At 31.4% G+C, this 19,002-nt stretch overlaps 2 protein-coding genes across 2 annotated transcripts; both read left to right on the top strand.

Annotated features, from left to right (window-relative positions):
• The first annotated feature begins 239 nt into the window (after nucleotides 1-239).
• LOC120117905 (glycine-rich RNA-binding protein RZ1A-like) lies at nucleotides 240-2,467 on the top strand. Its single transcript, XM_039138097.1, has 3 exons — nucleotides 240-322; nucleotides 1,286-1,422; nucleotides 1,970-2,467. Exons 2-3 carry the CDS (start codon nucleotides 1,315-1,317, stop codon nucleotides 2,465-2,467), a joined length of 606 nt encoding a protein of 201 aa, XP_038994028.1. The 5' UTR covers nucleotides 240-322; nucleotides 1,286-1,314.
• Nucleotides 2,468-8,014: 5,547 nt separating this feature from the next.
• LOC120117806 (protein RKD1-like) lies at nucleotides 8,015-9,042 on the top strand. The gene is made up of 3 exons (XM_039138031.1): nucleotides 8,015-8,180; nucleotides 8,272-8,612; nucleotides 8,719-9,042. Exons 1-3 carry the CDS (start codon nucleotides 8,015-8,017, stop codon nucleotides 9,040-9,042), a joined length of 831 nt encoding a protein of 276 aa, XP_038993962.1.
• Nucleotides 9,043-19,002: the final 9,960 nt, after the last annotated feature.

The following is a 19,002-nucleotide window of genomic DNA, read 5'->3' as shown; positions in this document are numbered from 1 at the left end:
AATAATATTCTACTAATAATTTTCTATCCATATTAATTTTGTTAATATTTTATTTTTTTCTCTTCCAATTATTATTATACTAGGTCAGATTATACTTCTATTTAATATTTAACAGGTCAATGGTATATTTGTAATACTTATTTTAATTAAGTAATTAAATTATAATTTTTAGAAAAAGGTGATCATTTTGTAACAAAACTAATAATTGAAAGACATGTAGTGTATTTTAACCATTAAGTTTTTATTATATATTTTTAATGTTTCCCTCGAATCATAGCAAAATTAACAAATCTTTTCGGTTTTACTTCTCTTTCGCCTCTGCTGCTTAGCAGCTTATGTAGTCTCTCTCTTCCTATCTGCTATTAGTCCCTAATATTTTCCTTCAAATCTGTTTTTTTTCTTCAATATTATAATTGTGTTTTCTGTTTATTAACTTTTGATTAATTGCTTCTTGGTTTCTGATCTGAATAATCGATTTTGTTTTATAATGATTTTAATTGCAATCTGTTGTATGTAACGGGCTATTAGATTTGTAGGTAATTTCTGGAATTATATTTGATTGTTTATGCGCTGTATGAACTTATTTACTGTGGACTGTTACTAGGGTTCTGTGGGAAAGCTGAGTTACGGAGGCAAATTTGAATTTGAACGTGTACTGTTTACTAACTTAGGGTTATTGAGACGGTACACGTTGGTAGTATTGATGTTGAGAAAAGGGGGGTTTAAAAAAATAAATAATGTGTCTGTGGAATGCTAATTACCATGATTAATGAGGAGATTTGTTGGAATTTTGGCCAAGACTGTTTTTTTGGTTGTTGTTTCTGCCGGGAAAAAACTTCTGAATAGTTGAAGATTGAAAACAAAAATTTCTAAAACATCTTAAAGGCATGATTTTTTACTTTTAAGGGTTTGCCAATGAGTGCCCATAGGGATCAGTTAGTTAATATCCTATTTGTCATAACGTAGGAGTGCCTACTCTTTTCTATATTGAAGTTGTTTAAGTGAATGCAATGAACTGGTTTTACTACATGTGATCCATTTAATTTTGGTTCCCTTAACCATTTTTGTTTACTGTTTGATTGATCGTGTCATATAAGTTTAGACGGTCAGAAGTTGTTTTTTGTTAGGTTGGTTGTTCACACTGAAATCCTTGTGCTCAATCGTTCTGTTTACCGGACATGCCTCTGCCATTTCTCAATGCTGATCTGACAATGGCATGTTTTTCCCAAGAAGATATCTCAAACTATTTTCACACGCATGTGCTGTTGAATAGTTTTTTGGGTGTCCTTTTCTGAAAACAATGCAGCTTACAGTATGCCAGAAGACGAGTACCGCTGTCTTATTGGTAACCTTTCATGGTCAACATCTGATAGAGGCCTAAAAGATGCATTTGAAAAGTTCGGAAATCTTCTTGAGGCTAAGGTAATGAATAGTGAAACTCTCTCTGCAGGACATCTTTTTTTTTTACTCTTAGTCTTTAAAGAAAATAACATTCTTGTGTTACTGATTATCACCATCGAATCTGATCCTGGTTAAACATTGATTTTTATTCATCGTTCCAATTACATAAGTTAGTAGGTTTCATTAATTCATAAGCTTTTTCAATGTCTTTGTTTCCACTTCCAGGCTTCCACCTTCCTTTGCATAATCTTAACCCGTCTCCCTTATGAAAACTGTTCTTTCTACCTCCGGATGTCAGTTTATTCTCCAATTTAGATTGAAGACAATTCAAAAGCTGAAAGACTTGCGTACGCTTGGTGACAGTAATATGTTTTATGGAACAAACTAGTAATCATAATAGCATTATTTGTTTGAAGAACAATAAATCATAAACTGTCATGTACTTTATTGTTTTTTGAACACATTTTGGTACTATTCCTTTTTGGTTTGGCCCACAATTCTCATTGTTTTTTTAGATGTTTTAGTCAATCATCAACTTTATTTGACGGAGAACTTTTGTTTGATTCAGGTAGCTGTTGACAGGTTTTCTGGTCGTTCTCGTGGATTTGGATTTGTCACTTTTGATGAGAAAGCATCAATGGAAGAAGCTATTGAAGCAATGAATGGAATGGATTTGGATGGGCGGGATATAACTGTCGATAAAGCTAAGCCTCAACAAGGGTCAGGGAGAGATTATGATGGTGATCGTGGCCGTGATCGTGACAGGGTTTATGATGGCAGTCGTGGATCCAATGGTGGGGAGTGTTTTAAGTATGGGAAACCTGGACATTTTGCTAGGGAGTGTCCTAGTGATGGGGCTAGGGGAGCCAAGTATGGTGGTAAGGGGGATCGTTATGGTGGCAGTGACAGTGACGGTGGTCGTTACGATCCTGATCGAAATGGAGATCGGTTTAGTGGGCGTAGCAGAGATACTGGTAGTCGAGGGGGGTCTGGTAGTGACAGATATAATTGTGATCGTTCTGGACCGTATGAGCGTCGTGGAACAGGAGGTCACCGTTCTAGATAGGCTTAATATAAAAATAAGTGTATAAACAATGTCTTGAAAAATGTTTTAATGATTAAAGAATTTTTTTAATAAAAATAGGTGTCTAACGTTTTTTAGTTACACTTTTTAGGTGTCAATTGTTATATTTTTTAATAATAAAAAAATTATTTTAAAAAATTTAATTTATTTAAAAAAATCCAAACTTTTAATGAAATTATAAAAAAGACTAAAAAACTAAAATATCTCATTTTAACCCTATTACCAACCATCATCGGCCATTTTCGGTCACCATCATCGTCGAACACTTGGGTTTTGATCGGAATTGCACGGCGGTTCGAATGGTGGTGACAGTGTGGCTTATGGACGTTGGGATTGGTCGGAATCGACGAAAAATAGTAACGGTGGCTTAAATCCTGCGAATCTTTGAATGTTTCTCTACGGTAAACAGTGATACTTTACAACGAATGGTCAATGGGGATTTGGTCGGGAGTCGACGTCGGTGCCGATTCCGGTGATGATGACGATCACGGATGGTCGGTCGACGACCATGGAAAGGGGAGGGGGAATATTTTATTTTTTAATTTTTTTATATAAATTCTCAAAATTACCAAAACATGACACTTAACGATAAAATTTAATGGTATTACAGTCCAGACATCTAAAAATCTTCGATGAAAATATTATGTACTTATTTTTAACAAAAGTTTCTTTAAACATTCAAACGTTTTTCGAGATAAAATTTATTCATTTATTTTTGTATTAAGCCTTCCTGATAAGATGACTTTTTGTTGTATGCTGATCCACTTTTCTTGTGCCTTTTACTTGCTAACATCTTCTTTTCCGCTTTCAGAATCTATTTCTAATTATCATTTTTCTAACGGAAGCATACCTTGATTGCAGCTGATGAACAAGGGTTGCTGCTTCTATTGTGCAGCTGATTTCAGAAGTCTTTTCCACTTTTATTGTCCCTTTTAACCTTTGAAGTGTGACACTTGGCACAAATCTACAACTATTTTTGAGTTCCTAAAATGCTGTGTTCGAAATATGGTTCAATGGATGATGGAGCATCATGCTTTCTTGACTTGCTCTTGCAAATATGGTCTTTTGGCCTCTGAATGCTGCATTTCTGTGGTTCGTGCATTATCAGTAACACCTTTACCTATGTTTAATTCCAAAATACGAGCCAAAATGCCACAAATTAATTTTCTAGCATTCAAATTTAAGCCATTTATTGATTTATACATCAATTCAAAAACAAAAAATTTCCAACCAAACTAATTTCGTTTTTAAACAGTAACTTAACAGTTCATAATTATAACATATAACAAATAAAACTGCCTGTATTTTACTTTAACTAAAATTTATCTTAATACATGTTTAATTCTATTTCTTTTTACCGGATCGTTAACATACAGTCCATTTTTTATAACTATAATAATTTATATAGTATTCATTAAACTACTATTAGGTAAACCATTACAAACATGTTTTAAGCATAGTTTATACCAAAATATCATTAACGCTTATATACATGTCAACTAGAAAATCAAAATACATCGAAGAGATGTCATTACTGATACTGGAGATATACTACTCAATAGGTACGACGCCGAATACTCCTTACTCCGATTTCTGTTTTTTTACCTACGCCCGAAATTTATCACACGCCAAGTATACACTTAGTGAGGCAATTATAATAATAGTCAATGCAATACAACACATAAATATAAATAAATAACAATACTCAATGCATTACGATCAATTTATCTATATTTCAATCATATTACCATATGTTAACATGAAATAAACCACATATAAAATTTCTTACCAATATACTTGCCATCCATCCAAAAGTTCATAAGCTTATCCATGTGTTTATCATTTATTAACTAATAAATCATAGCCCAAATATATGCCTATGAGAACCCTGGGTACACGAGTCAAATATGCATCGAAGTGCTAATACACATAAGGTTGTGCCCACAATAATACACATAAGGTCATGCCCACCATATGCACTAAGTGTCCTTTATATACACTATAGTGATAAATCAAATATGCAACATGCTGTTGGACTCTATGACATGCCAACTATACCATTGTCCCTAAATGACATATTTGGGAATATATTCTACATTTATTTCATCCATGACAATGTATATCAACATAATTCAACATTGGACAGTTCATACTCGAAATAACATTTATTATATAACATAATAAATAAACTAAGAATCAATGCATTTTATATTAACTTTTGACATATTTAAAATATGTCAAGTATATGATTAATGACATAAATATCATGCTAATATAAACAACGTAAACTCATCGTAAGTCTTCCTAATGATGTATAAAACATCCATGTATCAAGTTATGTATGCATTGCACTCACCTTGACACTTTTTATACAAGTCAAAATATACACCTCGCTAAGCATTAAGCTCAATCTTTTTCCTTTCCTTTGTTGCTAGTTAGATCCCTTTTTGATTGATGTCTATAATTACATCAAACATATAACACAAATAATCAAAAGCACATGTTAGAATCCATCTAACTCATGCGCGTATAGTGTAGGAAAAATTCATAATGTTCATTCCAACACAACATTATAATTACAATATATCCTACACTTCATTTCCACCTTAACTTACTTGAATTTACCTTTAAAATCACAATTTCATCTTAAACCCTTATTTTTATCTTTTAGGATTTAAGGACTAATCATAAAAATTTCATATTTCAAGTCTAAATCCAATAATTTAATCATTAAATTAATCTGTGAAAGATAACAAATGTCATAAATAAGTTACGTGAATTTTCCTATAAATTTTTTCTTAAGAAATCATATGGCCTAATATAATCCATCATATTCCAAGGTGTTTTCAAGCTTCAAACAACAAATTTAAACATGTATTGTAATTTTCTACCATAGCCTTCATCAAATTCAAGCTTTGAATATAATTCTCAAACTTTTCCTAAAGTGTTATTTTGGTCACCATTAGGATTCAACCATTCTTCACATTTTCAAGCTTGAATAAACATGCAAAGGCATACACCATAATATTCTCATCATATGTAACATAAAAATCAATTCAAAACATCAACTCCTTAACTTTTCATCTTTTCCAAATGGGTCCCTAAAGGAAAACTAATGATTTTTTCATCACTTGGAAGTTGGAACACGAAAAACAACATCACAATACCTATATCATCATTTTCAAGCCTTGAAACCTCAAATTTCATCATCCCTTGATCTACCCTTTTCATAAATTTAGGGTTATAAGCATGAACAACATGAACAAATGGTACCAAATGAAAGAAAATTCAATGGAGAACAAAATTAGATTTCATGTCTTAACCTTAAATCTAACTCAAAATGCTTAAAAATCAAAATAAAAAATTTACCTATATCTTTGTTATAACTCACAGGGCAACAGCAATTCAAGAACTCTCTTAAAATTTAAATAAATTTAAAATTCATTTTAGTCCAAAATGACTATTATGACCTTAAAATCTAATAATCCTAAACATTCCAAATATCAAATTTATTATCCAAGAGCTGAAATTAATCCATGAAGTTAGTAGTTTACAACTTTACCCTTGTAAAGTTTCAAAATTACAATCTTGTCCTTTTTAATCCAATGGCTAAGATTCAACATGGAAATCAACTTAAATCCAATGGTCCACATTAAATCTTATCATTTTAAAGTATGGAAAAGAAAAAAATTTCCCTTGCTTTATCATCTAGCAAAATTTCCTGAATTTTTTATTTGTTCCGATTATCCGAATTTTCCTCAAACTTTCACACTTTATATCTTTTGAAACAAACTATGTAAAAAAAATCTAACACCCACGAAAACATCATTCTTAGGGGTAAACTATTCATTTATGGGACTAGATTACACAACTTTTTAAAATTACAGTTTGGTCCCTAAACTTTCTCAAGTTAATACTTTGGCTACCAAACTTTCAATTTATTCATTTTGGTCATTAACCATATTTTTGGGGTATTACATTATCAACAGAAATTGCCATTGCTTATGTCTGAGTTCTCTTTGAACTTTTTTTGATTCCCTGTGTGGAAGATGGTTTGGTCTGTGGTTGGTTCTTAAGGAAGAATGGTGGGGAGGGAGTCCACCATTTGGGTTTTGCTTCTTCACACTTGAGTGGTAGAATCTTCGTTTAGAAGTAAATGCCCATTTTGGCTGGCCCTGTTTTCAGTATCCTACTAATTGCATAAACAGGAGTCAAGCGGGTAATTTATTTTTATTACATGTTGCTTTGCTCTATGTGCGCGCTTGCTTTGGGTTTCTTTTATTTATATATTTATTTAAGTAAATGGTTTTTGCAGTATTAATGCCGTTGACCTTTTGGCAGGATGCATGGGTTGTACTTTGTGCCCTTTATGGTTACTTGATTGGGTTTCTTTGTTGCTAATTGGACATGGTTATATAAACTGTGAACATTGCGACTTTTTTTTGGGGCGCAACAAGGGATCTGCGTACTAATTGAATATATAAGCACACCCCATGTTCTTCATGGTGCACTGATGGAAGAGGTCCATTTCCTCTAAACCCCATGGTAGGTTGTTTGGAAGCTCTTTGATGAGTTAATCAACTACCATTCTTTTTCTCCTTCCCACGAGCCTATAATCTTTTGCCCTAGGTGAAGATTGCCATTTTTCTTGCCTTGTTTGTGTACCGAGTTCTAGTGTTTCGGTTCTTTTGGCTAAAATTTTAGATGATGCTTTACTTTTCGGTTCCTAGCGTCAACACTCTTGGGAATATCTTACATGCATGAATTATTTGTTAGGTTCTTCTACCAGTGCATTTTTTGTGATATAGATAAAGGAAAGGCTTTACTTAAGATCCCCTTTCATACTGTTGTATGAAAGGGGAAGTCTATTCATTGCTCTTCTCTCTCTCTCTCTTGGTTAAGTTGTGACTTTCAGGCATTGCTAGGGTTTAGTAGTTTGTGTGTGTTTTTATCAAATTGTATGAACAGTCTGTATTTATTGCATAATTTTTCATATTAATCATGTATTTGTGGGTGGTGGGGATTTTTACAGTATTGTAGTGAGAGATCCTTATTGCTCCAACATTTCATTAAAATATTGTCACTCGTCCTTTATTCAAACAAGACACCGATAAATTTATTTTATTTTCCTTTATTAGTTTAGATTTTTTTCAAAAGAAAATGTACAATTCTGTTGTTTAAAAAAATATTTCAAATACGATAACCAATCCGGTATAAATTCAATCTTCGAGAAGTCTACCATCAAACCAAATGATACTAAAACCTAATGAATCTCATAAGTGCACACACGACAAGTAATAAATGAGACAGGTCATGGTCATCATCATCATGATTCATGCATGTACATGGCAAGTTATGTATCCATTGACGGCGGACCATCTTCCAATGCAATTATGCTTCACTTCTTCCCTATATATTCCACCATTAACGGCTCTTCTCATTTCCAAAAAGAAAAAACCCTAGTCTACATCGTCGTTCTTATGATTCTCAATTGCAACCTTCTTTCTCTCTCCATCTCTGAAAAATAAAATGGCAAATCACTGTTCTCTGTTGAAGTCTGAACCGATCGCCAAAGAAGAGAAACCGTCTCCTTTCCCACCTCTAGAAAATTCAAGCTGGAATTACATTGATGAACAGTATCATGAGTTTTGCATGCAACAAAGCTTTTACGATGAACTTCCTTTGTCGATCGACAGTTTCTACTCAGATCCTTTATTATCTCAAGTTGAATCTTTTTTCTTACGTATACAATATTCAATCATTCATCTTAAATTAATATATTGCAGATGGTGGTGAAAATGACAATGTATTCTGGGATGAACTGGGTTTCTTGTTTGAGCCTCGCAAATACGAGAAGCCAGTGCTCAAGGTTGAAGGAGAAATGATGATAAAGAAAGAGAGCGTTTCTGGCGATAAAAAGTTCTGCAGGGAAGAGCAAGGCAAAATTAGGGCAAAGTTGCTGTCTAGGAAAGTAATCACACAGTACTTTTACATGCCCATTTCACAAGCAGCGAAAGAGCTTAACGTTGGGTTGACATTGTTGAAGAAAAGGTGTAGGAAAATCGGAATCCGAAGGTGGCCTCAGCGGAAACTTATGAGCCTCCGAAATCTTATCAACAATATTCAGGTACCATTGACATTAATAGCATCTGTTACGTATCCAAAGACAGTATCAACTCAGAATTTGATAATGTATATGTTCTAGATACATAACTGTTCAAATTTGATAATAGTATCCGATAAATGATGATAAATTTATGCAGGAGTTACAGGAGGATGAAGGAGAAAGGAAATTTAGGGAAGTGGTGGATGTATTGGAAAGGGAGAGGAAGATGGTGGAAGAGATGCCGGACATGGATATGGAATACGAAACCAAAAGACTTAGGCAAGCCGTTTTCAAGGCTAATTACAAGAAGAGAAGTCTCGTCTCGACCACTGTCTCGCAATCTTCCGTATGTGGTGGTGGTGACGGTGGTGACGGTGGCCTAGTGAGTGATTTGGATTTGATTACTTATTATAGGGGTTTATACGACAGTTTTTCATCGACATTATCTTAAAACATGTCACAAGGATTAATTACACAAGTAGTCCATGTTGCAAATATACATTCATGTAACACATTTTGATATCTTCTGAGTCGGAAACTAAATGTTCATCCTTTAGTGGAAAACTGAATAAGTGGTCCGTTTTGGCTTCGGAATCTCAAATTTTTCATATATACTTATAAATTTATTCATAACAATTAAAATAAATGTTCTATAAATATGATGTCATTGTCTGATTCATTAATAGCGTATCAATTTATATATATTTTACGTAATAAATGTAAGAAATAAGAACATTGAAAATAGAGTATTAGCAATGATAATTTTATTTTATTAATTTGAGATAAGTATAAGGTAATATATGTTCAAAGATAACTCTCAATCATTTGATATTGAACGCTTACACTCCTGTTATTCATTCATGGTGCTAAAATGGTGGATATCAAAAGAATAACAATAATTCATTTAGCATCAAAATCACTTGATTCATGTTTAGTAACGATAATTAAAGAAAATAAAATAAAATATATAAATATTACTATTTTATAGAGAATTATAATATTGAAATCAAATTTATTATATAATCAACATAACCTCAAAATCACAACCTAAATCTAAACATAATCCCTACCCACAAACTTGGCCCAAATTATGCCTGAACCAAAATCAAACTACCTCAAACATTTGTATATTTAAAAATATTATAAAATAGCACGAATCCCGATGATCTCAGTGGTAAATAAATTATTACTATTCCTTAAGGTCTTAGGTTCAAGCATCAAGAATGTCAAAGGTACGAACGTTCAATCTCAAATGATTGAAAAATATCTTTAAACATATATATTGTAACATCCTCAATACCGGGTTAGTGACTAAATTGTAAGGTTTCAAAATTTGGTGATTTAAATTAGAAAAATTGAGTGGTTTAAAGACTTATATGAGAAATGAGGTGTAAGATCAAATTGAAAAGAATGAGGAATGAAAGGATAGTATGGTCATTTGCAAAGAAAAGAAAAATATAATAATAATATATGGTATATATAGATACACGTGGAAGGAAGGAAACAAAGTTTAGAGGTTTCTAGAGTTCTCTTATTTTTTTCTTCTTCTTCTTCACGTGTGAAGCCAAGCAAAGGTGAGTTTTCTCTTGAGCTGATTATGTGCTGAAATTTAAGTTTAGTTTTGATTATTAGATGCTAAGTAAGATTAAGGAAAGATTAATTTGCTTTAAAACAACAAGATGAAGAGTTTATAAGGATTTAAAGATTTGGAGTTTTTGAATGAAATATCGAAATAAAGTTTATATTGAGAATTGGAAGTTGAATTTGACTTGTCCCGAACTTGATTAAAGGATATGAAGGGTTAGAATCAGAATTATATCATATGGGAATTTGAGTGAAATTCTTAAATTCTATGTGGAGGAATGGATTTTGAAGTGTAAGAGATATTGAATGGGGATTAATTAGTTTAAATAAGTGTATGAGAGTTAAGGACATGAAAGGGGATGAAATATGAAACATTTAAGTTGTTTTGAGTAGATTTTCGGGATTTAAAATGAATTCTGAGCTATATGCATCGATGCACATTCAAGGTGCACCGATGCATCAAGGGTAAATCTTTAGAAATTGTTCAGTGTGTATCGATGCACAGGAAATGCATCGATGCACCTATTAAAATGGAAACATCGAATGCAATTGGTGCATCGATGCATAAGGAGTGCATCGATGCATCCCCTTAAAATGAAAACATCGAAGGTGATTTGTGCATCGATGCACGGGTACTGCATCGATGCACGGGTACTGCATCGATACACATGCTAAAGAATGCATCGATGCACTGTTGAATGCATCGATGCACTTCAAGAGAAATAGAAATAAACATTTCTTTTGGTCTAAGAAATGATAGATTAGAGTATATTAATTGGATACTGATATGTATCAATGTATTATTATGTAGATATTGAACGTGACTTTGCTTCAAAGTAATCGAAGGGTTAGAATTGATTCAATTCAAACAAGGCTAAGGTGAGTGCATATGCATAACATGATTATGTTAGTATATTCAGTTCTAGACTTGCGATAAGTCTAGATTTAATATCTTGATACATTATTCATTCAATATTATTAAAGATGATATGAATTCATACCATATGCATTATGGGATATACTATGCAGATTGTGGTAAGTCTATTTTCTAGATTAGAGCTTATATATGAATGTATGTGTCATATGGGATTGAATGAGTTACGAGATATCTATATTAGGTATATGAAGTGTGTGTGATGTGTTTTTTATGGTTTATATGTATGAATGAGCATATGTATTGACATGTTACAGTATATATATTATATGAGTTGTGTAAATAGGTAGATAAATGTGTTAAATATGTGAAATAGGTAAAATGATCAATATGATTTCATAAGAATATGAAATAAGAAGTATGGAAAGGACATAAGAAAGAATATGAAATATATAGCATATGAATATGAAATCATATGAGGGGTGACATGAATTATATGAAAAATAAACTACGTGATTACAAATATATGAAAATATGCTAGTGTGATGGGACCTAGGAACTAGTATACGTGATATATATACATTTATATAAGTTATTGGATGAAAAAAATGAACAAGAGATAAAAGAGATGAAGGATAATACTATAGGAGTATGATAAAAACATAAATGATGACATGTATGTATGTAATGGTTATATGAAAAGGTATAGGTGATAAGATGATCATATGAACATGTGATAAAGAGCTATAGGAAAAGAAAAATGTGATATGATGTGTGAATATGTAATAAGGTAAAAGGCAATGCCCATGATATGAGTTATGAGAACTATAGGTATAGTTGGCATGCCAAGAGTCAAAGAACTACCTATGTCTTTCGAGACATATGGACAGTATACCAATGTTCTAAGGAACATATGGATAGTTTACCTAGGTTTTTCGGGACCTATGTATAGTTACCGAGGATCTTTATGACCTCTGGATAGTTACCGAGGATCTTTATGACCTCTGGATAGGTCATTCGAAACATTCATTGAGCTGTGGTGACAGCATACGTGTGCACAACCTCATAATACTCGTATACCTTAGGTTCTCAATAGTGTATATGGGCTTAAATAGGACATAACGAGGATGTATATAATTGTATCTTAATATGGTATTATTATGATTTATATTGTCTCATATGTGGTATAATAAATGATGGTATGATAGAATAATTGCGTTTGGATAGTAGACGACATGTTTATATTTTTAGTAATTCTTTATTATGTAATTATGCCTCACTAAGTCTATGACTTAGCGTGTAAGTGTTTTTACACGTAGGTTTCGAAGAGCAGGAGAATCAAGAATAGGAATTTGCAGATCAACATATCTCCACTCAGCGATCAGATCAGAAGGAAAGTCATAGTAGATATTTTGTTGTATGTAGTGTGTTGGCATGTAAGAAAAGTGTTAGTTACAAATGCTCTGATTAGTTTTGTCTTGTTTTGGTTAACTCGTGTACAATGACAATGTTATTTTAATAAAAGTTTTAAATTTCATTGGTTTTCGTTAAAAGTTAAAAGTTTGAAAAGTCAATGTGACACCTCAGACTTGTATCCGGGTCGGATACGGGTTGAGGGTGTTACATATATACTACCTTATATTTATCCTAAATTTATAATATATATATATATATATATATATATTATTGTAAAGTAATCTAGTAAAAATAAAGTGACATTATTCACAAAAACATGCCGTATTAAAAAAACATATATATATATATACTATATCTTCAATAATTCAATAAAAATAAATTAAAAACTATATATAACTACCTGACAAAATTAATAACCAACCGATATGAAAATTAACTTTTTACATCAACAACATTAGATATAAATCATTTAACAAAAATAGTTTTCACTACTCATTTATTTATTAAATCCCTATAACAATGCCGATACGACGTTGTTTTTAACATCTAAAACTCGGCAGAAAAGTCATCAGAAAAAATGTATATTCTTTAGTATTGTCTTTAGCCAAAATATTTCTACAAATACCCCAATCAAAAGCTTAGATTAATTTAATCTTAATTAATTTTAATAATAATAAAGTTATATATTATTTAGAAAGGGCAAGCTTGTTAGACTGCAACACCGACCACGCGGCCGCCCTTAGTTATTATAATCCAACTTTAATCAATAAAATACTTGTTGAATCTGACATATTACTCTTTTGAAAAAAAAACTTGCCCATGTAATTTTCTAACTGATAAAATAAACAAATTGCCATATGTTTCATTATTTATCTAAATTATTTTTTAAATAGGATAAACAAATATTATAGATAATAAGTATAATTACAAATGAAATACATTCTAAATAATTATTTTAATAATTAATTATTAAAAATATTATATTAATACTCACATTTTATAATTATTATACATCTTTCGAATCGCTTTCATAAGATCGTTCTCTGCATATCAAGACTTTCGAAGAATTTTTTCATAGGTTAGGCCCCAAGAGAACATCTTCGTAGATAAAGTCTCTGAAGTATTGCACCTCTAAAGAAATCGCGACCCTTTGATATGATCTCTAGCATGTTCAAGTGATCTGTCAGAGTTAATATACTGTCAGTTGATCAAATTTATTGAATCTATCAACAAATGGATGACCATCATATCCTATCTTTACATTAAAATTAAGAGCTAATATAAAACCTCTCGATCAAGAATGAGAGAGGAATACTAAAATCATCATCTAAATTTTTTTCCTCTTCTCAATTCTTATATATAGAAACAAGAATTTAAACATTGACCAATCATCATTTAATCGTTGATCACAGGTTTTTTTTACCTAAATCAGAAATTATAAAATGCTTAAAACGACCACAATTCAAATGTTATCCTCAATAATAATAAAAAGGCATAATGTCAAAATTAGCTCCTAAAGTTTGTCAACATAGTTATTTTGTCCCTTATTCTATTTTTCAAAGTATTTTTGACCTTTAACATTTCATTTTCAGGTAAAAATTATCATAACATTTGACAGAATAACTACTTTGTCCCTTATTTTTGGGATATTTTAGTCCTTAAAATTTTATTTTAGGTTTAAAAACTTCTATTTTGAAGCGTTAATCGTGTGTTAACTAATATGTTTCATCTATTGAGTGGAGCCTTTTGTCCCAAAGTGAAACGTTAGGGGTCAAAATACTCCAAAAAAAAGAATATGAGTCAAAATAACTATTTTCATAAACATTTGGACTATTTTTGAAATTATGCCTAATAAAAATGAAAAATAATTTTATTATTAAATTGAAGTATCATATTATAAATTAAAGTATCCTGTTAAATTAATACTACTGCAATAATCAGTTGACTCTTTTCACACCGAAAGACAGAAAAGGTGCAAAGCTACCTTTTTATCTCTTGTATACGTGTACCGATTTTAAAATTTAATTAAAAATATAAAAAAGTACAAAACATATAAAAAAAAAAAAAAATAAAAAAGAGGAATTCCACCACTATAAGGGATACGTGGCTTGATCCAAATAGAGATCAGAACGGGCCAAAAATGAGATAGAACAAGTGTCAACTCGATGAATGATTTACACGTGTCCAGAACCCATTGCCTTGTTTTCAACTTAGTCAAAAACAAAGGAAAAAACCTTTTAAAGTGGGCGGTAGGGACCCGCTTTGAATTTTGTATGGAGCTGACGTGGCTAGACGACGCGTTTTTAAATTAAAAAGTAGATTAAAATTGCGATTTTGTGACGCTGAGGTGGAATGACTGCAACGTGTTTGAAGATAGTGTTCCAATAGGAACATGCCACGTAAGAAAATGGCTAAAAACCTAATCTGTCTCTTGCACTGATTTTTTGGCGGTGACCGATATATTTACCGACCAGATTATATTTTTTGATCTAACACCCGTAGCAGTAAAATGCGCCCCTGACCCGCGCTATATGTTGATTTGGCGCCACGTGAGGTATAGCGCGCCCCCTGCACCGTGCTATACCTGTATATCTAGACAATTATATTTAGCGCGGACCCTGATCCGCGTTATACTATAATTACATATACCGCGGTGCAGGTGTCGCGCCTTGTATGACTATATATACCATTCTCCCCCGGTTATGTTCATCACATCTCTCCTCTCAACTTATAAATTAATATAATAATTTCGTCAACGAGTCAATAATTTTGGCAATCTTCTCGTATTTAGTTTAGAAGTTCGTGCGATTTTTCGTTATAAGGTAATTTTGTTATAAATTTTTTTTATTATACTTATTATTTATTATGATTATTTGAAAAAATGTTATACTAATTATTTTCAATTAATTTTTATGTTTGTATAATTGAAAAGCGAGAGTATACATCGAAATAGTTTTATGGTGCAGGTAATAATATAAAATTATATTATTTAAATTATTTACGTTGATGTGTAAAAATTTACTGTGTTATATTTTCGTTCATATATAATTTATTTAATCAGGTTTGTTTCAGTTATTTTTTTTGCAAATATAATATTACCACACTTTTAAACTCAAAAAATGACACAAGTTTAAGCTATTGTAATATAATTTGGTATTTAAATATAATTTTAAATACAACAAACTTACAATAAGTATTAAATGGTAAATGATAACCAAATTACAATAACTAATATTAAACTGTAATAAACAAAATGAACTGAAATATATTAAAAAAAGTCCAACAAATTTAACAAAATAAAGTAAATATTAAATGAAAAATAATAAAAAATTACAATTTAACAAAATAAAGTAAATACAAATATAATAAAAAAAAAAATCTATCGATGCCTGCGATGCGAATGTGTTCCGAAAGATGGTGGCTGTCGGTCTCGAGGATGATTTCTTCGTATCACTGATTCTGACTCCTCGCTGTCATCATCATCACCATCATTGTCGTCATCGTCGTCATAAGCAGGTACATTAGGTTGATGAAGAGCTGATGACGATGAAACACCTCCATAGAATAAGGACCTGGAGGTGTATAGAAATATCCTCAAGCGTGATCATACACTCTCCGCACGGAAGATGGAATGCGTGGGTCTCCGACCTCCACCGCTCTACTAAGGCATAAATAAGGTCTGATTCTATCTTACAGTGACCCTGATATCTACCTATGTAACCAAATCCATCCTCTACTAAATACGACAAGACACAGCTAGGTATCACGAACTTAAGATTCTTAATAAAATGATCTAATATACGGTCATTCTCTTAAAAATAAATAATTACAAAAATTAATTCTTAATCTAATATTCATGCATTAAATAAATCAACAAATTATTACTGATAATTTAAATTAAATTAAAACGTTAAAATGTTACTGTATCAGCAAAGTGTCGAGATATATGATTTCCATCTAAGCGAAGTATACCGCCTTACATTATATATCTGCAAAAAATTTATATTAGTAAAATATTAAATAAAGTAAAATACTTAAATAAATTAAATACATAACATTAGAAATATTATAAAATATACCTTAAACGAGAGAGTATTTGAGAGAATTTGAAAGAATTTGGTGTGATGAAAGTGATTGAGGATGAGGTATTTATAGGGAAGGGTGGGTGTGAACGGCCGGGTAATTAAAGCTATAGCGTGCCCCCTGCACCGCTCTATACCCCACGTGTCAGATAAATAGGTATAGCGCGGAGCAGGGGGCGTGCTATAGCCACGTGTAACCCAGCTAGCGTATAGCGCGATGCAAGGGGCGCGCTATACCCCACGTGACGCCAAATCAACATATAACGCGGATCAGGGGCGCGCTTTACTGCTACGGGCGATAGATCGAGAAATATAATCTGACCGGCGTTAGATCGATAAATATACCGATCACCGGTGATATTTCAAAAAAAACGTCGATTTTTCCTATTTTTTAAAAATAGTTTTATTATATTTTTACTTTAGAGTTTCAGTCAATATAATACACAAGAACTGTACCATAGTCATCTAACCACCCAAAATGAAAATCTAAGAGGACTTTGATTTTCTATAATCAAAGTAGGGTCAATCTTGCCACGAGGGTTACTCAACGAAAGGGGTACAAATTCTATTGAATCTTAATTTGAATGATATTTTTTTTTAAAATCATAATTTTAAAAATATTTTAAAAAATTTGATTAAAGTTTTAGAAAATTATAAGTAACTTTTTTTTGGGATAATTAGATGAAAAATAATTTATTAGATCAAATCATTTTTTTTTCATTTTACTGATAATCATCAGAAGGAGCCACAAAACCTCAGCCAATAATCCGTCTCTTAAAAGCTGAAGTTAATACAATTTTTATCGTTGTATTGATTTCTAATTTTACAATTTTTTTTAAAATAAATAAATTAAAAGGCATTGTTAGGGGTAAAAACACAATTTTACCATTGTTGACTTTTAATTTTAAAAGGCTTGATATAATTACTAGGTTTCACCTCTAGCGGACATTAATGTACATTGAGAGATAGAAATTTAATTCGAAATTGATAGATTTTAATTTGATTTGATTAAATTGATTTAAAAAAAAAATAAGTTTGGGTCAGATTTTTTTTGGGTATACTGAGACTTCGCCTGAGACTAATCCTCTGAGGTACTGTCGGGCGTTAAAGGTGGGGGACCTCTCCCAAGAAAGTTTGTTGCATCCACAAAGGCTCGAACTAGAGACCACTTGCTTAAGTGACCAGAACCCCTTCCACTCATGCCAACCTTGTTGGGATCAGATTTATAGTGAAAAATCTCTGACATGATCTGACTCGAGATAATAATATAAATTTTTTTATAAATTTAAGGATAATTGGTATAATACCCCTATCTCTATAGTTTTTTAAAATTAAGTATATATTTTATGAAATAAAAATATTTTCTATATATTTATATCAGTCTCTGTTAGATACAATTTTTTAACTTAAAAAATTCAGGTTGAATCGGGTTTGAGTGGAGGAAATATTCTCCTCGGGCCGGGTAAAGTTCAGGTGAATGGTGTATGCTTCTTGGTAGGGCTACAAACAAGATGAGACAGATCGTAAGCTACTTGAGTTGAACTGGGTCAACACTTGATTCGAATAGACTCGAGTTTGAACTTGACTATGTTCTTAATAAGCTAAAGCGAACTACTTGATATTTGACTCAAAAAACTCGCGAACAATTTAAATATATATATTAGAATTTTAATTTTAAAGTTAAATTATTAATAGTATTAATATTTGTATGTTATTTAAAAAAATACAATATAAGATTTTCATGTTTGAGTTCGAGTTTAAACTTGAACCAAGTTCGAATTTAAGCTTCAACCAAGTTAAATCTGAGAATGTTGCGAGTTCAATTTTTTCAAAGCTCAAGTTAAACTCAAATTTAAATATTTTAAGTGGTGTCAATTCAAACTCTATAATACTCAAATTCGATTTATCTCATTTACACTCTTACTTTTTGATCATATATAAAGGAATTGAATCTGGGCAACAAAGGGTTTAAGAGTACTATCCATTCAACTAAGTCCATCACTTAATTAAAGGTTGATAATATATTTTATTAAAAAAAATTATTAGTGAAAATTAAAGGAAATGAAAATAGAGTTAATTAATTTGAACTTAGGTCTATCGAGGTACAAGTATGATTTAAGCGTCCAAATATTAATTAAGATTTTCATTTCAAGCATTGACTTAACACTATAATGTAAATAGAGATGTGATCCATAAAATATAACTCAAATAGTTTTGTGATCAGATTTTTTCATATCTCGACGGATAGGTTAACATCCAACATAACACCAAAAATTTAACGAATAAGAATAAGTTTACAATATATGAATAGTCGGATTAATATTTTATAACTTTTAATAGTGAGAAGACTCAACAAAACAGTATCCTGAGGACTTAACAAAATAAAACTTACAGTCAGGACTTAACAAAACACTATTTGCCCTAATCAAATAGTGTCAATGGAAGTAGCATCAAA

Source organism: Hibiscus syriacus, unplaced genomic scaffold, assembly GCF_006381635.1.
Source record: "Hibiscus syriacus cultivar Baekdansim isolate YM2019G1 unplaced genomic scaffold, ASM638163v2 tig00000064_pilon, whole genome shotgun sequence".
Taxonomy (NCBI): Eukaryota; Viridiplantae; Streptophyta; class Magnoliopsida; order Malvales; family Malvaceae; genus Hibiscus; species Hibiscus syriacus.
Note: the sequence above shows the minus strand (reverse complement) of the source record. Positions and strands in the feature narration are given on the sequence as shown.

Excerpts from the sequence above, each read along its gene's own strand:
- LOC120117806 (XM_039138031.1), top strand. The coding sequence starts at position 8,015 with ATGGCAAATCACTGTTCTCTGTTGAAGTCTGAACCGATCGCCAAAGAA. Across the intron at positions 8,181-8,271 it reads ACTTCCTTTGTCGATCGACA|ATGGTGGTGAAAATGACAAT; the intron begins GTTTCTACTCAG and ends AATATATTGCAG. Across the intron at positions 8,613-8,718 it reads ATCTTATCAACAATATTCAG|TATCCGATAAATGATGATAA; the intron begins GTACCATTGACA and ends ATTTGATAATAG.
- LOC120117905 (XM_039138097.1), top strand. The coding sequence starts at position 1,315 with ATGCCAGAAGACGAGTACCGCTGTCTTATTGGTAACCTTTCATGGTCA. Across the intron at positions 1,423-1,969 it reads GAAATCTTCTTGAGGCTAAG|GTAGCTGTTGACAGGTTTTC; the intron begins GTAATGAATAGT and ends TGTTTGATTCAG.